The following is a 26,336-nucleotide window of genomic DNA, read 5'->3' as shown; positions in this document are numbered from 1 at the left end:
ATGACTTGAACATGGAATATTCTGTTTATTTTTAATTCTTTCTCACCCATTACATCCTCTTTCTCATTTCTAATTTTAGCTGCTTTAACTTTGATTCTTCATTAATATTTTCTAGAGCTCGTCTATTGCTTTTGGACATTGCTCCTTCCATCCATTTATTCTTCCATCTCCTTAATATATAGCTGTTTTGTTACTTTCTTGCCTAAAATTTACAAGGGTGTGAAAAAGATGAAAAGGAATGTGGATTTTCTATTTTTAGGATCAAGTTTTTATGTGTATCTGTTACTTCCATTACAAAATAGTATTAAATTGTGTTTCTGATTTTTGGCAAATTGATCTTTTGATGGTTGAAAGAGGAGCTCTCAGACTACTTAACAATTTAGTTTCTCATTTTCTCTTTGTTTTTGACTTGATATATTTTAATGGTACATTAATTGGAATATTATGATTTATGATTATCATGCCTGCATGGCAGAGCAAACTTTTTCCAAAATAAATTTACCGTTTTTACTCTTAAGGTTTGCCTTCAATTCTTATTATTTTTTAAATTAGTAATTGTTACCGTGTTTCTTTTTGTTGAATTTGACTGATAAATATTTGCACATCTTTTCATTTACAGCCTTGGTTTTCGTTGTAACTCCACTGTCTTTATGGGTTTTAATTCAAGTTACATGTTATACTTGGTTTGACTTCGGCTCGTCTTCTTATATATTTAAATCTTACAGGGTTTCCACTAGGGGTGGATTGGACCATTCATCTTAACAAACATTGTACGTAGTAAACGCAGCCCTGGGATACTAATCATAACCTAGGTAGGAACTGTGACTCTAGGATGCCTGGCTGAGCAAACAAAGAGTTAGTGAAATAAACTCAACTTCAACTCTTGTGTGCATTTCCCCGCTTCCAATAGGCACTGGAGAATCTTTGTTTTTTCATCCCCAAATAGCTTTGTGGGAGGGGCTGGACTTCAGGGATCTATGCTCAAGATGAATAATATTAATTCCCCTGGTCTACTCCCCAACTTTTATGGACTCATTACTGGATGTATTCTTTAAAGGATCCTTCCAAGTCAGTTTATATTTTGAATTTGGACAAGATATAAAATTTATAAGACACTCTAAGTAGAGATGTTTACAAGCGCAGTGTGTCACCCCAGGTAGTGTTTGAATGAGTGCTTTACCTCCGTTCTGTATTTAAAATGCACACAAAACCTCTTACAGAATGTTGTGTTGTAAAATAACTGCTATTGTCAAACTTTTAGTTCTCATACCCAAGTAATTCTATGAAATAAATCAAGGTGACCATATTGTATTATTATACACAAAGGATTTCTTTCAAAGGTACTCTTTTCTGCCACTGAGAGCTGGGAAATACATCAGGTCTCAAGCTCTCAAGCAGCTGCTGTCACTAGACTGAGATTGTGGCCTGTGGGAGATAAAGTACACCGAAGGCAGCCAGTTCAGTGAGTCGCAGATTGGCTGTCACTGCTAAACCTCTTATTGCTTCCAGTGACTTTTATCCAGACACATTCTAATTCATCATAGATCCAATCCCATAAAATGTGTGAAGCTCTATAGCTTGGCTCTATACATTCCTCATTTCTAAAGTATCTGCCGCACATCAGGTTTATCAAAGCACATCTATTTAAACATCCTTACAATATACAGGGAACTTCTGGGGTGTTTAGGTTCAACAGTTTCTAGCTACAGTCAGTCTCCATAATGTAATATGTCTAAGTCCAAAAGTCAGCTTACCAAGGCAAGCCAAATTATTCTTGAACGTTCTTAAAAGCATACTTAAATTTCCAGGCCCTTAAGTCCTTAGGTACCAGCCAAAAATGTTCTTTCATTTCTCTTGAACTTGGGGGCTATTATCTCCTTTTTCCTGTCACTGGAAGCTTAGATATATTTAAAAGCTAAGAAAGAAAGATGTTATACTGGGAACTGGGTGAATACTGGGTGAAGAAAGATGCAATCTCTTTTTCTCTCTCTCTCTCTCTCTCTCTCTCTCTCTTTTTTTTTTTTTTTTTTTTTTGCATGGAGTGGAATTCTGTTGGTTAAACATGGTTATGATAGAATGTTACCATAGACATATTGTCGGGACTGTGTCTCTTCCTATTACTGTGCATATAGGAAATTTATATACACGTAACTACATACATTCTTACCTACATATGCACAACTACATATGGAGATATCTAGATATAGCCCAAAAAGAGAGAGCACATTGTTCCTGGGAGAGGGACCAGTGTGTGCAAAATCCTGTGGTGGGAGGGAACATGGCAAATACTAAAAACTGATGTGAAAAGAAATCAGAAAATGGGGAACAGAAAGTTAAGTAACTCATGCAAGGACATCATCTAGAAGCAACAGAATCTAGACCTCACCTGTATCTGAACCCAAATCCCCTGCTTCTCTAATTACACCACACTCTGCCTAAAACCAAGATGTGCTTGGCAAGCGACGGACTTAAGTGGATGCCTTTTACTGCTGACTTATTTATACAACTCTGATTTGTCCATGGAACAAAGCCTGTATTATGACCCATATTTCTCCTTTGTGATGTGTCAATTTGCTTTGGACAGTTGGTTTAATAAGCTTTTCTAAATGCTATGCATTCTGACTGTGCAGAAACCTATAACTGCTGTTGAGACAGGAGGGAAAGGGGCAGGATACAACCACTTGATAAATGAAGAAGGCGTGCAGCCCTTAGGATGTGATAAAAACTGGCTGGAACCGGCTGAAACCAAGGTGGCATGGAGAACAGTCTGGCCCTTGACCTTTAGCTCATTATACCTTCATTATAATACTAAAAGTGGCCCAGTTCCTGGAGATCCTCATCCTTTCCTGGAATAGCAAGAATATTCCTCCTACTCCTTAGCATGTGATACTACTCAGCCCACAAAAAATGAGCTACCCCATGCCCTGGGGCCGCTCTCACTTTCTGAGCAGGACCGCATTCTGCCTATGGAATGCGCCCCTCTAAATAAACTCGCTTTCACTTTACCTGGGCTCGCTCTTGAACTCTTTCCTGCTTGAAGCCAAGGACCCTCACTTGGAGGTCTGTCCCAAGGACTCGAGCAGGTCCCTGGACGCGACAGTTTCCTCTCCTCCAACACTCCTCTGGCATGACATGCAAGTCTACAAAACAGATCTGATCTAAATTGGAGCTTTTGGATTTTCCCCAAAACGTGTGGGGTTTTGTTTGTTCGTTTTTTTTTTTTTTTTACAATGAATGAATGAATATTGAACACCCAGAGTCGTCTCAGTGACAAGTGGCTGAAACAGTTGAAAGTTGTCAGTTAGATTTCCCATTTTCTAAATTACCCACCCTCTTTTTAAAACATGGCTCCTACACTATCCGGCTTTCTAAGCAACCTTCCCACTTACTGGCTTCTCCCTCACATTTTGTTGCTTTTGAAAACGGGATATATCTATGAACACACTGGGATAAAAGACAAGCAGACTTCCTAGGTATTAACGTGAATGCGGCAATGAATACACAGAGGACAAGAGGAGCTGTTATATGATTCCCTTCTCATGCAATAGTAGAGCAATTTACTTAATTGCTTGTGCTTAAGGGTAACGTCATCTTGTATGGCTTATATTTTATACTGATGGGAGAATACTAAGTTGCTAATGGCACAAGTCAATAAAAAAATTCATAGGCCATGAATAAACATGTTAGAAAAAGACCAGAACTGGCAAGTGATAGGGTTAATTCATGCAGTTTCATGTTTCAGATACTTGATTCCTGTAGAGAGATGACTGACTCAATACCTTACGTAGAACCTACCAGTAGCACAGGAGCAGCTAAGTTACAGTATTATCTTGAATATTCTTAATTCCAAGACCCTTTTAGAGAAAGCAGCCATCTAGCTCAGTCTCAGTGAAATGTTTGTTTGAGGATGTTTGACGCACATTAAAATCAAACTGCTGGGACTTCCCTGGTGGTCCAGTGGTAAAGAATCCACCCTACAATGCAGGGGACTCGGGTTCCATCCCTGGTCAGGAAACTAAGATCCCATGCCGCCGGGCAACTAAGCCCACGCATCACAACTACTGAGCTCGCGAGCCTCAACTAGAGAGCCTGTGTGCAGCAAACTACAGAGCCCACAAGCTCTGGAACCCGCGCACCACAACTAGAGAAGAGAAAACCGGCAAGCCACAACTAGAGAGAAGCCTGGGAGCATCAATGAAAGATCCTGTGTGCTGCAACTAAGACCTGACACAGCCAAAAATAAAAATAAATAAATAATAAATAAATCTTTAAAAAAACAAATCAAATCAAAGTACTTTGGGTTTTTAGTCTTTTAATGTATATTTCGTTAGCATTAGCGCAGACGAAGGACACTGTATTGGATACAATATTATGAACAGTTCACAATCGAGGAGATAAATCACAGTGTTATCTACATTATACAGCAAAGGCAATTAATGTTTCAAATCAAATTCTTTATGAATTAAAGTTAGGCAAGAGCTGGGTTACAGCAGTGAAGGTAACATTCTAGCCTTTTCTTTTTTCCCTTGAATCGTGTCCAAGGAAAGGCAAATGATAAACCCTAAGTACAGAGTAAAGAGTTGGCTGAGGATACTGGCATAGGCCTTTCCCTGTTGTGATAGAAGAAATCAGTGACTTAAAAAAAAAGCATTTAAAGCAACAGTAAAAGAAATGTCAATGTTTTGCAGCAATTGGTGAAGTTCTTGAAAGCCTTGAATCAGTCAGAACAATTTGGAAAACTAGAACTTTGAAAATGGAGTAAGCCAGATGATAGAACATAGAAACAGCATTGAAATTGTACTTAATTGTGGCTAGGTACCTAAATATTGCCTTTTTTTTAAAAAAAAAGACCAGCTGTAGTGGGTCACTAGGGCTGCTGTAACAAAGTAACACAAACTGAGTGGCTTCAAACCACAGAACTTTATCCTCTTAGAGTTCTGGAGTCCACAAATCTGAAATCAAGATCTCTCCCAAATTTCTAGGGTAAGACCCTTCTTCCCCGCCTCTTCTAGGTTCTGGCAGCCCCAGGCATTCTGTGACTTGTGTCTCCATCTTCACAGGGCCATCTTCCTGTGTCTATATTCTCCTCTCTGTGTGTCTCTCTGTGCCTAAATGTCCCTCCTCTTACAAGGACGACAGTCAGATTAGGGCCCATCCTATTCTAGTATGACATCATCATAACTTCACTACATATATCTGCAACAACCCTTTCCAAATAAGGTCACATTCTGAGGTACTCGTGTAAAGGACACTCTTCTGTATCTCCTTTACACTCAATACTATACACACACAGAACACGTCACATTTCTGACACCAGATGTTGTGTGTTTTCCACACCAAGCAATTCTCCAACACCAGGTGGGGGGTCCCAAAAGTCAATTCAATTCTGACACTATCTGCCTGGAGTTAGCATCAGATCCATAAGTTAAGGGCTCAGTCCCCTGAGACTGGCCCCTCTTCAGACACCAAATGCAAGTCTCAGATTGTCATTTGTACTTCCGACCAACCACTTATAAACTGAGGTTCCCATGACACTCTCCTTGGGGTCAGTAATTTGCTAGAATGGCTCACAGAACTCAGGGTAACATTTATTTACTTTATGATACTTTATGTATCATGAAGGATACATATAAACAGCCAGATGAAGAGCTACATAGGGTGAGATCCAGAAGGGTTCCAAGTACAAGAGCTTCTATCCCAGTGGAGGTGGAGTGTATCACCCACCTCGCATGTAGATATGTTCACCAACCCAGAAGCTCTCTGTGATGAAAAGTACTTTAGTTTTGGGATTTTTATGGAAGCTTCATCACATAGGCCTGATTGATCATAAATTCAGTGCCCAGCCCCTCCCTCCTTCCTGAAGGACGGAAGGGCTGGGCACTGAATTTATGATCCATGGGGAGTGCTGAAGGTTCCAAGTTTCTAATAATGGCTTGGTCTTTCTGGTGACCATCCTGAAACTATCCAGGAGCCCACAGCGTCACTTCATTAGGACAAAAAGACATTTCATCACGCAGGAAATTCCAGGGTTTTAGGAGGTCTGTGCCAGGATCCAGAGGCAGAGGCTAATAATCCTATTATTATTAGCCTCTACCGTAATCCTATCACAACTAGGCCTTAGGATTTGAACTTATCTTTTGAGGAAACATAATTCAAGTCCTAACACCATCCTTTCAAGTTGCACACAATCCTAACACATTAATAGACCCCATGTATACACATATATACATTTAAGAAGAAATATTGGTGGTGGGTTTTTTTTTTTTTAATTTTTTGACCTGGCCACGTGGCTTGCAGGATCTTAGCTCCCCGACCAGGGATTGAACCCAGGCCATGGCAGTGAAAGTGCCAAGTCCCAATCACTGGACCACCAGGGAATTCCCAAGAAATATTGCTAAATAAATATAGCTGAATTGACCATCATATTGTTTTGTCCATAATGAGAAAACCCAGACTCTACTATGATGTACCACTGACACCTTAGTCAAAATGAACGAAGCTAAACCCTGTGTCAAAGAAAACAGGCCCGCAAGGGAAACTGGCCTTGTGATGATGGATTCACAGACATGTGACCGGGTGCGAAGCCTGCTGTTAGTCTGTGCGGTTCACAACACTGCATTCCTTCTTAACAGTTCTCCTCAAGGTGACCATTTTCCCTTGAAATCTGTAATTCTTCCTCACATAGAACCATCGCAAACGAGGAGACAGAATGAAACGAGAAAGTATTTGTGTGTTGGGGACTCACAGATCTAGGCTTGGATGTAAGTTCCACCACTAGCTAGCTCAGCGACCCTGGACAAGTTAATATCTTTACAAATCCTTAGTTTATGCACCTGTAAAAGGGCAATGTTTACCACTGACATCCAGTGTCATTGCAAGCACCTGGCCTGATACATGGAAGGCATTTAACAAATGTGACTTTGTGCAACTTCATAATATATCATGTTGAAAATAAACACTTGTATAAGAACACTTTCCCTTCTGTGTAAAACAATGACAAAAGTATCACGCAAAATAACATTTAATATAAACACAGCAAACATCGATTTTAATTAAAATTATAGTTTACGGGTTAAAGTAAATATGCTCACTTTCTGGTAATTACTATAATAAAATTAGATCATTACAGAATTGCAACCCCCGATTCACTCAGAGAACAGACACTACTGGAGTAACGCATATGTGCCCGATGTTTCTTTAGGGACAATATGTCAGAGAAACATGTAAAAAGCATGAGGAAGGTGTCACAACTTACCCCACCGACTTTCTCAAAGTGAGATCCATCTTTCTTAAAATCTGTGAGGGCCCCATTGAAATACCAGGTAAACATGATGTCTAATAGGGGGTCGTGTTGCACCTGGCAGGGCAAAATGACACTTTCGCCCACTGAGACATCCATGTTGGATGGTGCCAAAGTTATTCTTGTTGGTTCTATTAGGGAAATAATAAAGTTTTAAGTAAAACTTCAGTGTTTCTATTTTGATCAAAGCAATTTTCAACAGGCAGACTGTTAATCTAACTTACAGTATGTATGTGTGTACAGACATACATATGTGTCTATATACATATATATACCTCTGTATCATGAAAAGTCTTCAAGATGAAAAGAGACATTTTGATGCAGACCCATAACATATTTCACTGGATACACAAATTCTTGTTAAATGAATTAGGGTATCTAAATTTATGGGATAGAGAAGTTTAAAAACTGAAGTCACCTGTAAACAAGGGTTACAATACTACTACAAAATCCATTTCATTTTAACTTTATTGCTTCATGAAATATACCGGGAGAAATAGAAACGACTGTATTTTCAATGACTGGAAAATGTATTACTACCCAAATTTAAATAGACTCAAACTTTTGAAAGACTACAAAAATGATGTTTAGAATAGGTAGGATACTAAGTTAAAATGTTAATTAATTTGTTTTTTCCCAAATGCAAATGTCCTTTCTATCATCACCATAGCCCTTCCATAGCTGGGAATTAAGCTTCCCTTGACTCCACTTTTCCACTGCTGCTCCCCATTTCTTTGCTCCATGTTGTAGCAAAAGTCTTCAAAAGAGGCATTTATTATCTTTTCTACAACAACAATCTTCTGATCTTCCTCCTACCCAAACCTGTGCAACCTCAAACCTTTCCCATCTCAGTTGTTTTGACTGTTATGCTTCCTGTTGTTCACCAAACACTCTGCAGGCATCCTTCTCTTTCTTTCTCTCAGACCTCACAGTCAGTTTTTCAACAACGCCCACTGACTCTACATGCAGAATATATGCAGAATCGAATCCCTTCCCATCAACTGCTCTGCTGCCACCCTCATCTGGGTCATTACCACTCCCGCTAGGATTACTGCAATGTCTCCTGAGGCTCCTCCCACTTCTACCCTTGACTCCCCACAGTCTGTTCTCAACAGAGCAGCTAGAGTAACCCCTTAAAAATATACCCTCCCATCACTTCATTCCTCTGCTCAAAACTGTGCACTAACCTCGACTTTTCATGCCAACTAAAAGCTGACGTCCTAACAAGGTCTACAAAACCTCTACACGACTGTCCCCAAGAAATCTACTGAACTCCATCTCCATGAAATCTTTGTTCACATCTCTCCTTCTCTGATCACTTGGGTTCAAGCTCCAGCTTACTTCTCCCAAACACTCCTCTGTATTTTACAATCGTTTGCAATTTCTTGCCTTCTAAGAATTTCCTTGCCTTATATTCCTACCACTTATTTTCTTTCTACCTTTGATAGAAGGTAAGCTTCAAGTGGGCAGCATTCTTTGTCAGTTTCTTACTGAATAACCCAAGCACCTGGCACATGGTAGATACTCAATGCTTTTCTTCAATGAATAAATGAACAAAACATATCCTTAATTCTAAGTGACTCTTTTTGATAGCAAGGGTTATTCCATGGACTCAAACATCTCCAGAAAATATCAAAGATAATGGAAAAGGAAAACTTGTACCCCAAAGATTTGACATACTAGAATAGCATGAAATAAAAGCAGACCAGCCACATATGCTATTTATAATTCTACTGCCCATTTAGGCAGCATAGTAAGTCATGTGTCCCTGGTACACACCGTGGTGTATAAAGAAATATTAAGGATTGTTCCCTTGACTTTCACTTGTTAGAGAAAACACAAGGGCAAACATAAGGTCGACCTTCGTAGTGCACTGCATATTGTGAAAAACATTTTTTTCTTTGATATTAATAACATACCACACAGTATACCTCCATGTAAAGCAATCTTTCAGAAATGCACCTACCTGTAACAACCAAGTGTGTTGTGCCATTTGCTTTCCCAAACTGGTTTTCTGCTATGCAGGTATAAATTCCAGCATCAGCTTTAGTCACATTGGCAATTTTGAGTCCTCCATCTTTTAAAAAAGAAATTCTAAAGATACAAATGAGACAAATAAATGCATACTAGTCACTTTTTTTCAAAATAGAGTTTTTGTTAACAGAGGTATTGTCTTAAGCTACTATATTTAAGGCAATATAAACCAGCCTTTAGCCTCCTTGGGTCTAAAGAAAATTAAAAGAAAATTTATACACACATGCACACAGCTGACTAAAAAAGAAGCTCTAACAATTCAAACATTTCTTGATATTTTTACACAGTTTTACTTAACAGCATTACTTAACATTACATCTGGTTTTGGGGATGCCTTTATCAATTAAATGTAAAATGTTTTCCAAAAATATATGGTGAGGTAGATTACTCATAGGTTAGCCTTACCAATTTGGAGAAAATAAGAAGTAGACATGACACTATTTTCCATAAATCTGAAACAGTTTATGAGAAATGAGAAACTCCCTGGTGTTTCATTATGGACTTGAGAGACTCAGATCTAACCTAGTATAAATCCATATTTTGCAAAAGAACATCTGCATGGTCATCCATGAACTACTGCAAAAATGTGAGCAATGTAAATGAACACATCCAAGTTTCTGAGCATACACTTAAAGTACTTGAAGCTTTTGGTCTAACTAATTGACTAAGGAAACAGAAATGCATGAGCTACACACTATGAAAGTCTCTCAGATCACAGTGTGAGCAAGACAGGAAGTCCCCACCTAAGAAGAACTACAATCCTTCAGCCTGTGGAACAAAAACCAAATTCACAAAAAGAAAGACAAGATGAAAAGGCAGAGGGCTATGTACCAGATGAAGGAACAAGATAAAACCCCAGAAAAACAACTAAATGAACTGGAGATAAGCAACATTCCAGAAAAAGAATTCAGAATAATGATAGTAAAGATGATCCAGGACCTTGGAAAAGGAATGGAGGCAAAGATCGAGAAGATGCAAGAAATGTTTAACAAACACCTAGAAGAATTAAAGAACAAACAGAGATGAACAATACAATAACTGAAATGAAAACTACACTAGAAGGAATCAATAGCAGAATAACTGAGGCAGAAGAACGGATAAGTGACCTGGAAGGCAGAATGGTGGAATTCACTGCTGCAGAACAGAATAAAGAAAAACGAATGAAAAGAAATGAAGACAGCCTAAGAGACCTTTGGGACAACATTAAACGCAATAACATTCTCATTATAGGGGTCCCAGAAGGAGAAGAGAGAGAGAAAGGACCCAAGAAAATATTTGAAGAGATTATAGTCGAAAACTTCCCTAACATGGGAAAGGAAATAGCCACCCAAGTCCAGGAAGCGCAGAGAGTCCCATACAGGATAAACCCAAGGAGAAACATGCCGAGACACACAGTCATCAAATTGGCAAAAATTAAGGACAGAGAAAAATTACTGAAAGCAGCAAGGGAAAAATGACAAATAACATACAAGGGGGGCTTCCCTGGTGGTGCAGTGGTTGAGAGTCCGCCTGCTGATGTAGGGGACACGGGTTCATTCCCCGGTCCGGGAAGATCCCACATGCCGCGGAGTGGCTAGGCCCGTGAGCCATGGCTGCTGAGCCTAAGCGTCAGGAGCCTGTGCTCCACAATGGGAGAGGCCACAACAGTGAGAGGCCCTCGTACTGCAAAAACAAACAAACAAACAAAAACCATACAAGGGAACTCCTGTAAGGTTAACAGCTGATTTCTCAGCAGAAACTCTACAAGCCAGACGGGAGTGGCACGATATACTTAAAGTGATGAAAGGGAAGAATCTACAACCAAGATTACTTTACCCGGCAAGGATCTCATTCAGATTTGATGGAGAAATCAAAAGCTTTACACACAAGCAAAAGTAAGAGAATTTAGCACCACCAAACCAGCTCTACAATAAAGGCTAAAGGAACTTCTCTAAGTGGGAAACACAAGAGAAGAAAAGGACCTACAAAAACAAACCCAAAACAATTAAAAAAATGGTCATAGGAACATACATATTGATAATTACCTTAAACGTGAATGGATTAAATGCTCCAACCAAAAGACACATGCTTGCTGAATGGATACAAAAACAAGACCCATCTATATGCTGTCTACAAAAGACCCACTTCAGACCTAGGGACACATACAGACTGAAAGTGAGGGGATGGAAAAAGATATTCCATGCAAATGGAAAACAAAAGAAAGCTGGAGTAGCGATACTCATGTCAGATAAAATAGACTTTAAAATACAGAATGTTACAAGAGACAAGGAAGGACACTACATAATGATCAAAGGATCAATCCAAGAAGAAGATATAACAATTATAAATATATATGCACCAAACACAGGAGCACCTCAACACATAAGGCAACTGCTAACAGCTATAAAAGAGGAAATCGACAATAACACAATAATAGTGAGGGACTTTAACACCTCATTTACACCAATGGACAGATCATCCAAAAAGAAAATTAATAAAGAAACACAAGCTTTAAATGACACAATAAACCAGATAGATATAATTGATATTTATAGGACATTCCATCCAAAAACAGCAGATTACATGTTCTTCTCAAGTGTGCACAGAACATTTTCCAGGATAGTTCACATATTGGGTCACAAATCAAGCCTCAGTAAATTTAAGAAAACTGAATCATATCAAACATCTTTTCTGACCACAATGCTATGAGATTAGAAGTCAATTACAGGGAAAAAAAAACCCGTAAAAAACACAAACACGTTGAGGCTAAACAATACATTACTAAATACCCAAGAGATCACTTAAGAAATCAAAGAGGACATCAAAATGTACCTAGATACAAATGACAATGAAAACGCTATGATCCAAAACCTATGGGATGTGGCAAAAGCAGTTCTAAGAGGGAAGTTTATAGCTATAGCTATATATCCTACCTCAAGAAACAAGAAAAATCTCAAATAAACAATCTAACCTTACACCTAGAGGAACTAGAGAAAGAAGAACAAACAAAACCCAAAGTTAGCAGTAGGAAAGAATTCATAAAGATCAGAGCAGAAATATATGAAATAGAAACAGAGAAAACAATAGCAAAGATCAATAAAACTAAAAGCTGGTTCTTTAAGAAGATAAACAAAATTGATAAACCAGTAGCCATACTCATCAAGAAAAAGAGGGAGAGGACTCAAATCAATAAAATTAGACATGAAAAAGAAATTACAACAGACACAGCAAAAGTACAAAGCATCCTAAGAGACTACTACAAGCAACCCTATGCCAATAAAATGGACAACCTGGAAGAAATGGAAAAATTCTTAGAAAGGTATAACCTTCCAAGACTGAAGCAGGAAGAAATAGAAAATACGAACATGAAATTGAAACTGTGATGAGAAATCTTCCAACAAACAAAACTCCAGGACCAGATGGCTTCAGAGGTGAATTCTATCAAACACTTAGACAAGAGCCAACACCCATCCTCCTCAAACTGTTCCAAAAAATTGCAAAGGAAGGAATACTCCCAAACTCATTCTATGAGGCCACCATCACCCTGATACCAAAACCAGACAAAGATACTACAAGAAAAAGAAAATTACAGACCAATATCAATGATGAATATAGATGCAAAAATCCTCACCAAATACTAGCAAACAGAATCCAACAGCACATTAAAAGGATCATACATCATGATCAAGTGGGATTTATCCCAGGGATGCAAGGATTCTTCAATATATGCAAATCCATCAATGTGATACACCATATTAACAAATTGAAGAAGAAAAACTGTATGATCATCTCAATAGATGCAGAAAAAGCTTTTGACAAAATTCAACACCCATTTATGATAAAAACTCACCAGAAAGTGGGCATAGAGGGAAACTACCTCAATATAATAAAGGCCATATACGACAAACCCACAGCAAACATCATTCTCAATGGTGAAAAACTGAAAGCATTTCCTCTAAGATCAGGAACAAGACAAGGATGTCCATTCTCACCACTATTATTCAACATAGTTTTGGAAGTCCTAGACACAGCAATCAGAGAAGAAAAAGAAATAAAAGGAATACAAATTGGAAAAGAAGAAGTAAAACTGTCACTGTTTGCAGATGACATGCTACTATATATAGAGAATCCTAAAGATGCCACGAAAACTACTAGAGCTAATCAACGAATTTGGTAAAGTTGCAGGATAAAAAATTAATGCACAGAAATCTCTTGTATTCCTATACACTAATTATGAAAAATCTAAAGAGAAATTAAGGAAACACTCCCATTTACCATTGCATCAAAAAGAATAAAATACCTAGGAATAAACCTACGTAAGGAGACAAAAGACCTGTATGCAGAAAACTGTAAGACACTGATGAAAGAAATTAAAGATGATACCAACAGATGGAGAGATATACCATGTTCTTGGAATGGAAGAATCAACATTGTGAAAATGACTATACTACCCAAAGCAATCTACAGATTCAATGCAAACCCTATCAAATTACCAATGGAATTTTTTACAGAACTAGAACAAAAAATCTTAAAATGTGTATGGAGACACAAAAGACCCCGAATAGCCAAAGCAGTCTTGAGGGAAAAAAACGGAGCTGGAGGAATCAGGATCCCTGACTTCAGACTATACTACAAAGTTACAGTAATCAAGACAATATGGTAGTGGCACAAAAAAAGAAATATAGATCAATGGAACAAGATAGAAAGCCCAGAGATAAACCCATGCACCTATGGTCAACTAATCTATGAAAAAGGAGACAAGAATATACAATGGAGAAAAGATAGTCTCTTCAATAAGTGGTGCTGGGAAAACTGGACAGCTACGTGTAAAAGAATGAAATTAGAACACTCCCTAACACCATATACAAAAATAAACTCAAAATGGAGTAGAGACCTAAATGTAAGACCAGACACTATAAAACTCTTAGAGGAAAACATAGGAAGAACACTCTTTGACATAAATCACAGCAAGATCTTTTTTGATCTTGTAGAGTAATGGAAATAAAAATAAAAATTAACAAATGGGACCTAATGAAACTTCAAAGCTTTTGCAAAGCAAAGGAAACCATAAATAAGACGAAAAGACAACCTTCAGAATGGGAGAAAATACTTGCAAACAAATCAATGGAGGATTAATCTCCAAAATATACAAACAGCTCATGCAGCTCAATATTAAAAAAACAAACAACCCAATCCAAAAATGGGCAGAAGACCTAAATAGACATTTCTCCAAAGAAGACAGACAGTTGGCCAAGAAGCACATGAAAAGCTGCTCAACATCACTAATTATTAGAGAATGCAAATCAAAAGTACAGTGAGATATCACCTCACAACAGTTAGAATGGGCATCACCAGAATATCTACAAACAATAAATGCTGGAGAGGGTGTGGAGGAAAAGGAATGCTCTTGCACTGTTGGTGGGAATGTAAATTGATACAGTCACTACGGAGAACAGTATAGAGGTTCCTTAGAAAAACAAAAAATAGAATTACCATATGACCCAGCAATCCCACTCCTGGGCATATACCCAGGGAAAACCATAATTCAAAAAGACACATGCATCCCAATGTTCACTGCAGCACTATTTACAGTAGCCAGGTCATGGAAGCAACCTACATGCCCATCATCAGACGAATGGATAACGGAGATGTGGTCCATATATACAATGGAATATTACTCAGCCACAAAAAGGAATGAAAATTGGGTCATTTGTGGAGACGTGGATGGATCTAGAGTGTCATACAGGGTGAAGTAAGTCAGAAAGAGAAAAACAAATATCATATATTAACACATATATGTGGAACCTAGAAAAATGGTACAGATGAACCAGTTTGCAGGGCAGAAATTGAGACACAGATGTAGAGAACAAATGTATGGACACCAAGGGGGGAAAGTCGGGGGGCGGGGGTGGTGGTGGGATGAACTGGGAGATTGGGACTGACATGTATACACTAATATGTATAAAAAAGATAACTAATAGGAAGTTGTTGTATAAAAAAATAAATAAAATAAAAGTCAAAAATTCAAAAATAAAGTCCCCACCTCTATGGAAAGAACAGTCTAGTGAGTGGCACAGACAGTAGATGATGAAATAGGTAAATGTGATAAGTTCAGATTTTTGAGAAGTATTCCGAAGGGGGTGAGGCCATAAAAGCAATGGCTCTAGGGAGTGTTCCCATGAGAGAGTGCTTCAGAAAAGCCTCTTAGAAAAGGTGCCATTTGAAGTGAGAAAGAAGAATAAGAAAGAGTTGACCTGTCATTAGTCTGATTCATGAATCTTTACTGCCCATCTTGTCTACCCAGAATTATTTTTCTTTTCTCTGAATCCCTAAAATCTTTACTGTCCATACCATGCATTTAATGCTTAGAATGCCTTTTATCTTTTATGGTTCACATCTTTGATACATGAGTTTAGTATCTATCCAAATGGATGGTAAACTTCTTAAAAGGTTTGCAACTCCAGCGTCAGCATGGCATGGTTATGTGTAAACCCTCAATAAATGCCTCCCAACTCTGGGTGATACAGTAGAGCGGACAGGAAAGATGCTGAGGACATTAGACTAGAGTTGGAGGATCTTAACTCATTCTCTAAATATTACCCCATTTGTTGCAAGATTTTTAGGTGTGTCCCCAAAATGTGATTATTAGGACAAGTTTATGTATCAAAAATACACAAGATACAGATTTTATGTTGTATGTATATGTGTGTGTGTGTATTTTTCATAGCTTGTGATTCACTTTCGCTTGCAACCCTGTTACATTTTCTTAGGTGAGAAAGTTGTAGAGGAATTGGAGCTGGTGCATAGGGACCTGTTTATGATCCTGGGTAGAGCTTTCCATGAATGTTAGTTGCTCATGTGATTTTTTTTTAACATGTCAAGATACATTTCAAATACAAGGGTTTGAGAGCAATGGCCTGGGCAGCTAATTAGGGAACACACAGCCCTATATTTCAATTTGAGGAACTACACTGAAGGGTTAAAAATTCCAAGAACTTTCCTAAGAAGCTGTAAAAAAGGTGCTATGTCTGATTTCCTTCATGAAATCCTGGTCACTTTGCTGGGTGTGAAATGTAATCTGATCACTTTTTGCACACAGACGATCAAAAAAAATTTCTTTATATCTTGTCATAGAGCAGAGATTTTCTTAAACAGTGTGCAATAATAACTGAAAGAGGAAAGCCTGCAGGGAGGTACACATGAATGAAAGCTTTGGAAATGAGGACTCTTTGGAGAAACATGGGGAGTAAGCTAAGGAAATAGAATTCTGATCACTAACCCTGCCTTACTCCCTCCTGCCCAACCCAGGCTTAGACCCCTTTCCCTAGCATCCACTGCCTGAAGAACAAAGACCGCATCCTAAGCCTTAGCCATATCCTCCCATCAGGACCCTGCCCCTCTAACTACATAAGGCCTTGTGAATTCTACCCTTTGTTTGCTCTTCTCCAGTCACACAAGCCTTCTTTTAATTGCTTTTATGCTCTTCTTGTCTTGGGGCCTTTATAAAACCTGTTCCTTATGTCTGATAACTGTGTACTCAACCTTCAGATTTTGGTCACTTCCCTGAACCCATGGGTTGGATTACGTCTTCCTGTACTGATTATAAATCATCTGTGCTTTTGTCATAGCATTTGATAACTGGCCAATTATATATCTGTGTGCTTATTTGACTAATATTTTTCTCCTCTTGTAAGCTCAGAGACAGTAAGGTCTCTTGAAGCAGGGAGAGTGGACAGTGTCTGGATTACTCACCACTGCATTCCTAGAGCCTTGAACTATTCCTGGCACAGAGGAGATGCTCAAAAATAATGCCTGTTGAATGAATAAGTGACTGTATGCCTTTAAAGAGTCACTGTAGAAGAGATGGGATTAGTGATGGCAGGTTGCAAGGCACTGAGAACTTTACAAATTACAAGGAAGTAAATTCAGAAAGCGTGCAGACTTTTACTCACACACATATATATATACATATGCACAGACGTATATATGTTCTCTATATAAATATGTGTGTGTGTATATATATATATATATATATACACACACATCTATACATATGTGCATAAATATATATGTGGAACAAAGAAAGATGAAGCAGTAGAGGGCTGGATGAAGAGAAGTGAACAACTCCTAGGATAAGAGGACTGAAAATACACTTGTGTTATTACGGAAGATATCAGTAAAGGGCAAGGGACTGAAAATAAGGGAAGCACAGGGGAAACGAGAGAGGGAGGAAAGAGAATGAGAGAGAAAACTGGTTGAGAAAAGTCTCAGAGGTGGAAGGAATGAGTATAAACAAAGGCAAAGCTCCTGACCCATTCTGACTGCTAATCCTACTTGTCAAATTTTTGGCCAAGATCCCCAAAGAACATAGTTCTTGATCCACAGCACTGCTCAGTCCATTCTACCTACCATTGCTTTAAAAAGAAAGTACAGATTTGCTAGAGATTTTCCTATGTAAAGAAAGCAAGCTGGTATCAGAAAGATGGTTATCAGAAGGTCTTGAAGACATTTAAACGGTGAGGCAACCTTATCTGTTCTGAGATAGAGGGTGGAAACAGAATTGAAAGCTCCAGGAGGCTGGGCAATCAACCACTTCTGAGATTAGTAAGCAATAAAACAAAGTAATGATGTCTCTTGTTGACTGAACAAATATTCAACTTAAGCTTAGAGCTTCTGATTTGGGTACCACAGAGTAGAGACGGGCAATTTCAGGTATCTTCCCAAGCTATGAACTAGTGTTAACAGTCAACCTTTCACTACAAATATAAAACTATTAGCAATGATGGAAGAACTAGAAATCCTTTAGTGCAGGAAGGAGGTTTAATAACTCTAAATGAGCAGGCCTAGCCTCATGACTTCAATGAGATAAGAAACAGTTTCAAAGGCAAGGCTAACACCTCAGGAGTCACGCACAGAGTCTAAAACAAACATACTGACTCAAAGAACGCAAACTCTGTACATTGTAAAATTTTGAGCTAATTGGATATTTTCTTCCTCAACTGGTTCTTCCAGTAAGTTCTAAGAGGCCCACAGGGCATTTCACACAACATAAAAATAAACAATATTGAGTAAATGGATGGAGTAATTGCTTCTCAACAGAAAATCTTCAATAACCCATGCTTCCCTACAGAGATCCAAAGTGAAAATTTTATACCACTTCACTATAAATGAAATTGCTTTCTGAGCTTTCTGGGAACAGTTTTTCTGCAAATGGGTAGAGCTGAAAATGTAGATAACCATGAGTAACTCTAGTCTTGGCACAAAAAGTTAAATGAAGATTTATGAGATTAATATTCAGAAATGTGGTACTCCAGGTTGCTTTGAGAAATGTGCAATTTTAATCACTGTGGCATTTAAACTCCTTGATCAGTTTTATAATATACCTTTATATGTACCCTTTTATTGGTTTTTTCCTTTTGTAGGAAAAGAGGTTAATTATTTCACTTAACTTCACTGCAGTCTGTGGTTAGTTTGGGATAAGTAAACTTCATTGCTCTAAGCTGGTCTAATGATCCATGCTGTAGTTCAGTGATGGAATTGAAATTATGACTGTTAAGAAACCCTGTTTGCTCTGAAAGTAGACTGTTGTCTAGGCAACGTTGACCTATACTGTATGATGACATTTAAGCATCCGTAATAAGACACTATGTTTTAGAATGAGAGAGGTATGGAGTATTATGCATGCAAGGCAGGATTCCTGAAAACATGCGTTTCCCCCTGCCTATTTTCTGGATATTACAGTAGTTCATTCAACTTGAATTTTAACAAACACACTGCAACTCTACATTTTCTCAGGAAGCTCATCTCAGTGGAGATGAGATCACATGAGATTGTAATGATTAAACTGTTCTATAGAAAATAACAAGGCTATTTTGGACTTCACTTTGTTAGTACATGTTATAAGAGATGGATGTTTAAGATTAGCTACAAGAGAAAAGTACTTAAAACACATATATTACAGGATAATGACAGTTAAGAAAATCAAATATAAATTGATGAAAACGCATGAAAAAATAAATGCCAGAGACAAAGAGCATATAGTGTATATTTTCATTTACAACCAATCTCACTTCCATATGCTTGGTAAATAACGTCTCCCTCTTGAGTTCAAAGATAACTTACAAATAGTATTTAGGAAAATAATATTAGCATTTTCATTCTTTTAGTTATACCATTTTGAGCTTTCATCTTATGCATTAAACAGTGTTAGTTTACTGATTTATTGGTTAGAAAGTCTCCAAGGAAAAGACAGGCAGAGTAGAGAAGATTCAGCAGTTAATTATCCTTTCTTTGAGTAAGCACCCGGCTAATAATATGCAACTGTGTTACTTTGTTGGCTACACATGTTACACAAAACAGCCACATGAAGTCCTAGAGAAACAGGGTGTGGCTCCACTCTGTAGCCAAGATAAATATACATTTTTCACATTAATTAATACTTCCTCATATTTATAAGAAAAGAACCAACAATAAAGGAACATTTTCATTACATGTATAAAACCTTTCCAAATGTACATCTATAGTAACAAATATATTTGGAGCTAAATTTATTATGACAGAGACTCAACAGTTTTTTTTCCTCCTAAAATGGACTCACAACTATAGAACAAAATGCCTCTAAAGAAAGATTTGCAGTTTGAATGATTATATAAAACTATTTATCCAAGTAATTCATGAGGCCCAGGCAACAGTCCATTTGAAACATTTAAATCCTCATACAACAGAGGATCTGCAAAAATTATAAATGCTCAGATGAGTTAGTAAAACAAACATGACAAATCAACAATTCTCTGATGGCTCATGTATTCAAAGATAACCTCGTAAAGAATACCTAATAAGATTCAAAGGGGCCTCACATGAGACACTATTCTTCTTTGCCTGAGAGATTCATGAGTCAAATCAATGCACATCAAGATGTCAGCTGTAATACAGAGAAAGCTGATGTAAAACTGCTTAAGTGAGCAGCTATGGTTTCCTGACACTTCATTCCAGAATTAGGCGGGCCTAAGCTTCCTGGTACATGCAGATGAGCACAGGCCCTCCCTGTAAGGGCAAGCTCCCTTCCTGTATGGTAAACAGAACAGCGGAATACATTCATTCTCTACAGTCAGGAAGACACCAAAGAGAAAGAAGGAAGATGTCTGAGATACAAGGTCAAGGTCTTCCACCCAATTTCAGGAGTCAGACACTTTCTCTGGGGAAGGGTTGAAGAGAGACACAAGTGTTACCCAAATGGGTGTCCTTCTCCCTAGAGACTAGCAGTCCTGGAATAGAGCTCACCTCCAACAATAATGCTAGAAGCAAGATACCTTGTACGCAAAAGGGAAATTTCATTGACTCAAGGGATGTAGAAGGTGCTGGATACTTTTTGGCTGCCCAGAATCTATTCCCCTTTCCTTGGGAACCAACACAGATCTTCCTTTGGAGAACTGTCTTCCACTATTGTATGCAGTCTTAGTAGGAACCAGCAGTCATGGTCCTCATCCTATCCTAGCCAAGGGGGAAATACCAGACACAGGGCAGCATTTCTCAAACTTTACTCTGTACCCTTCACCTGGAGGACTCAGGCTCTCAAATACCCACTGCTGGGCCCACCACCAGATAAGGCGTGGGGCAGGGCCCCGGAACTTACATTTCTAATAAGTTCCCAGGGGATTCTGGTGCTGCTGATATGAGGACCACACTTTGAAAAACAGTCATCTAGGCTACGTCCTTTGGGCTCTCCCTCTGCAGACTTTGATGTGAGACCCAAGGATGAAAATAATGATTAGTTTTATTCATTCCAGCACTTGCCCTGACAAGATGGAGCAACACAGGATTCCTGGAGCCAACTAGCTCCTGTCCATTCCTAACTCAGTTTCTACAGCTAATCTAACAATTTTGTTCAATATTCTTGTATTAATTCTTAGCTAGAGTGCCCAAATCCCTAAAAAATACAAGTTACTAATAGTTGGCGACACACACATACTATTTATTCAATAAATATTTGCTGTCTTAACGAATATGAAGGGTTCTCAGACCATTTTCTATACAATTTTCTAATTTTTTACAAGGTTCTATCACAAATCAAGAATGGCCTCCCATACACATGGCCTGATGTTGAGCTCTTGCAAGATGAAATGGTTTTAGCCCCACTATTTCAATTCCAAGGTCATCCTCTTCTATAGATGTCCAACAATACTTAAGTGACTCATTTACAACCTTATGCAGTGTTTCTAACCTTTCTGGGAGACAAAGTTCTTTGAATATTTGAAAAATCTGAGGACTCTCTCTGCAGAACAAATAAACACAAATACAACCATAACAGTAACAAAAGATCTGATACGATTCAGGATGAATTGTCTAAGCTTCTGTGGACATCAGGTGAGCAACTCCTGCTAGCAATTCAACTCATCCAATGACACAGGAGTGCATTTGGAATCTCTTTGTCTTGGATGCTTTAGTGTGAATCTTTTAAGATGTGTTTTATTGAGATTTTCTATTTATATGACTGTGTATATTTGATGACTGGCTCCTTAAAAATTATCTTGCACAAAAATAGAGAGGTAATATTGCATAGCTCAAGAAGGTAGAGTCTTAGCTCAGACGTGCATCCACACACTGGTGTGGGTCCAAAGGTTTTCTGAGAAAACTCTCAGGCCCAGTAACCTGAACTTTCTTGTCCCTCCTCCATGCAGAGGTTAATCACCATCATCTATTCAGACACAGGGTCTGGTGATCCATCACACCTCTAATAAGATGATATAAGCTTTAACACTAGTTCAGTTGACTCTTTAAGCATTTGACTCTGTATTTTCACAGCAGCACCTTCTCTTTACCTCAGATTCTTGACGCTGAAAGTAACCTTGAAATAATTTCTATTTACATGCTTATTAAACCATACAACTGAGAAATAATATTCATGGAAGATTAGCTGGAAAACAATGTCTATCTATTCCTCAAGAGTCTTAAGTCTTAAAACTCAAAGTTACCCTTGTATTATGAGAAAGAAAAAATAATTAAAATTCATGTTTCATTTTAAGGACATTAACTTATATACTACTCAATGTTCTCTCCATCACAATCCATTGAATTTGGACATATCCATTTGCATACTTTTGCCTAGGAAGAGTTGCATATCTCCTTATCAAATGGCTTCATTCAGTCTTACAAACAGTGTGGATTTTGTTATTAGCAGTATTTTTCTCTCCTCATTTGTTATAAGTGCTGAGCCAAAATTGTGGATCTCAACTAAGCAAATGGATCTGTTGGCATAGGTTTGGTACACTAACCTTGGATATTCACTCTACAAGTATTTACTGAACATGTACTATGGACCATGCTCTGTAATCAGCAAAAAGGATTTACTGGTAAGAATTTATTCTGTCCTAATGAAACTTACATTCTAGGAAATTTGAACTCTGGCATATTTTTTGTCTTCAATGTTCATTTTGTGTGTACTCTAATCTGTCCTCAAGTTCTTTTTGGAACGAGGCATGATGTTAGTAAATGAAATAAACTAGAAGACATAAAGGTATTAAAATGAGTAGTCATAAGAAAATAATGCATAAAAAATTAAGTAAGGTATAAGGTGTTTCAAGAACCTAGACTAGAAAAACATATAATTTATATCAAGCTTTAAAAACTATGATTTTCCCATTTATGTAAATCAATAAATACTGCAGAAAATTAAGTGCCTAATACAATCTTTCAGTTAAAGGTGTTTCCTTCTTTAGCATTTGAATGTAAAAGGTTAGAAAATAATTTTTTCCCAAAACAAGACAGATTTTATATATTCAGTCCCAATGACAGATGTTTTTTCAGAATTGCAAGACTCTCAAAGGGTCAAACGCTCTCGTGTGCCAACAAAAACTGCTCTAGCAATGACATCTACATTAAGACAGGATTATAAAATACCACAAATAATATCAGGAAGTGGAAAACACGTAAAAGTACAAAATTTTTTTTTTAATTTGTTAGGCAGTAAGAAATGTAACTCAGTGTACCGATTCATTAGAAGTTACAGAACAGATCATACATTATGAATAACTCCTTTCCAGCATAACTATGTGGGAGGCATCAACCATCACCAACAATCCGCATGTTTATTCATTTTTCACAGAAGTGCAATGGCACCTCACCTAATCATTCATTCAAGCATTCTTCCATCCACTCCCCCCTATTTCTATTAAGCGCTTCGGGGAGGGGGAAGAATAAACTAAAATATAGCACTTCTCATATTTTAATAGGAAGCCTCAAGTAGAAATCTATAAAAAAATCAATTTTATACATTTCTAAGAAATTGCTGCAATAAATTAGACAAGAAAATTATAGGTACTTTTAAGACATGGGAAGTGGTCCAAAAAAGAATAAAATTCACTTCAACAAATATTTGTTGAGTACTTATGACACTCTAAGTGTTTTGAAAAACACATGTATGAGTAAGAACTAGCCCCTATCCTTTAGAGACTTTCAATCTAATGGCGCAAGGGGGTACACAGAGCTCACCATAACTATCAATAAAATTTGATGCTTTGGTATGACATTTTGTATCCGAGGTACAAATTCATCCAGCTCTACCTCAAAACACACGATATCCTGTTCTCCATTTCCTCCACTGTTACCTTAAATCAAGCCTCCAGTACATCTTACCCTGACAACTCCAAGTTGCCTCCTAACCAGATTCATTGCTTTCCCCCTTTCTCTCCTCGACCCACTCTCCACACTACAGCCAGAGTTACCTTTTAACCAGAGTATGTTACACCCTGTGTTAAGATCACCAATGACTTCTTATTCCATTTAAAATAAAATCCAGCAGTTTGATCACTGTCTTCAAAGACCCCATTTCTGGATTCTGCCCATCTCTGGGACCTCATATTTCATTCTTCTCCCTCTCTATGAATGATTCTTCAGTCACACTGGCTTTGCTCCTGATTCTCAAATGAGTCCATTTCATTCCCCTCTCCAGGCCTTTGTTCTGTTGGGACCTCTTCCTGTGAGGCACATCTTCCAATTCTTGGCATGACCCATTGCTTCTTACTATTTAGTTCTCTGTCCAGAAGTTAATTCCTTAAGGAGGGCTTTCTTGAAATACCCTATATGGTTATACACTTTCTTCCCTTAATGGCTAAAGAAATGATCTTCTTAACTTATTCGTAAGCTGTCTCTCCCTTCTGCAAGTTCCACAAGGAAGGGACCATATCTGTCCTGTTCACTGTGGTTTTCTCCGAGCCTGGAACAAGGCATGCCAGGTGGGTTTGCCACATTGTATTTCCCAAAGGTGGCCACAGGAAGATTTCCCATCCCAAATGCTCTCCTAGAATCTTGCTACAGTACTCTCCCATTAAGAGGTGGAGTCAAATCCCCCTCCTCCTGAATCTGGTCAGCTCAGTGATTCACTGGTAACCAATGGGATGCAGGGAAAGTCAGGTTTTGTGTCTTCTGAGTCTAGCCTATTCAACTTCCACCTTGCTTGCTTGAATATTCGCTCTTGAAGACTTTAGCTGCCATATAAGCATTTCAACTCCCCGTGAAGCCACCATGTTTTGAGGGAACCCAAACTAGCCCGCTTGGAGAGACCACATGGAGAGGCTATGGGCCTGCCAGAGAGAAAGCAGTGCATGGCCAGCCCCCAGCTGCTCCAGCTCCAGCACAAGCCTGACTGTAACCACGCGAGACACTCCGAACAAACACTGCCAAGCCAAGCCTTTCCCCAATTCCTGACCCGTGGAAACCATGAGCGATGATAAAGCGATTGCTGTTTTACACCATTAAATTTTAGGGTGATTTGTTATGCAGCAATAGTTAGTGGGAACAGTAGGTGCTGAATAAATATTTGATGAGTAAATGAATGTTGAAATGAATAAACATGTATGGAACAGTGGCCAAGTCTACAAAGATACAGAAGGTGAGATTCCAGGTGAGATTGGCCTTCTGCACAAACAGCCACAATACACTGTGTTAAATGATACAGTTGGGCCTACAGAAACCAGAAGGGTAAAGCAGAAGAAAGTGCAATTAATCTCGCCTATTGGGCTTGGGAAAGGCTTCCCATGGTGAGTAACATTAAGCTGGGCCTTGAGTGATAAGCAGGGGTTTGCAAGATGGAGAAGAAAAGACATTCCAGCCAGAGTAAATCACAGGAGAATAAATGCAGAGTGCAATGAGAATTCTGTTTTGTCCTCCTTTCTTTTTAAGAATTACTCAGAAGGCAATGGTAGGCACTCTTAATAATGTTAAAGGAGTCAATATTCTTATTTTGAGAGACGTCTCCTGTTTTTGCCTGTCTTAAACATTATTACGAGAAAAAGTGCAATGGTAGTATGCTATGATATGACAGGGTTCCTCAATAAAATATTTTTTCTATGAATTTTCAGTGAAAGCAGAGATATAGAACGTTGACTGGGCCGTAGGAAAATGCATGTGGGATTTTGGGACTTGAGTGAGAAATTCTATATGACCAAATGGATGTGGTATGGAGGGACATACCCAGTAAATAAAACATCTATGCTGAGCATGGTTATGAATTAATGTACCCAGTTCTAACACAGAACTGGCTGGAAGTAGAGTCCAATGCCTAGCACTGGAATTCACTAACGTGCTTTCCCCTACCAAAATCATAAAACTGACAAAATATTTTTAAAGGGGCCCTAACTTTTATAATCCATAAAAATCAAATTTAAAATATGGATTTAAGAACCACATGGTCATCTTCAAAATTTAGTTGATATAATTTTAGAAACCATTTGACAGCTGCAAATTCTTTAATAACATTTGGGTAGAATTTATTCATGGTTAAATAATGTAAAACTAATCTGGTTGTTGTAAAAAAGAAAGATCTTTACTCACCTTTCTTTTAACCCAGTCTTGTTACTCTTAATGTATCTGAGAAACACGATGAAAAAAAATATTAAAAACTGTAGATTTGGGGATTAGTAGCTACAGATTATTATATATAGAATGGATAAAGAACAAGGTGCTACTGTACAGCACAGGGAACTATATTCAATATCCTGGGATAAATCATAATGGAAAAGAATATGAA

General features: G+C 38.1%; 1 protein-coding gene across 2 annotated transcripts in view; it reads right to left on the bottom strand.

Annotated features, from left to right (window-relative positions):
• Positions 1 to 26,336, bottom strand: part of CNTN3 (contactin 3) — a 245,037-nt gene that overhangs the window by 52,327 nt on the left and 166,374 nt on the right. For both annotated transcript variants that reach the window (XM_059075925.2, XM_059075926.2), the window contains exons 11-12: positions 9,267 to 9,394; positions 7,256 to 7,431 (exon numbers count right to left, since the gene is read on the bottom strand). In XM_059075925.2, the coding sequence (XP_058931908.1) occupies positions 7,256 to 7,431; positions 9,267 to 9,394 (304 nt within the window). The remainder of the gene's footprint in view (positions 1 to 7,255; positions 7,432 to 9,266; positions 9,395 to 26,336) is intronic.

This window comes from Kogia breviceps, chromosome 10 (genome assembly GCF_026419965.1).
Source record: "Kogia breviceps isolate mKogBre1 chromosome 10, mKogBre1 haplotype 1, whole genome shotgun sequence".
NCBI classification, from domain to species: Eukaryota; Metazoa; Chordata; class Mammalia; order Artiodactyla; family Physeteridae; genus Kogia; species Kogia breviceps.
The sequence above is the reverse complement of the archived record's forward strand: the minus strand, read 5'-3'. Positions and strand labels throughout refer to the sequence as shown.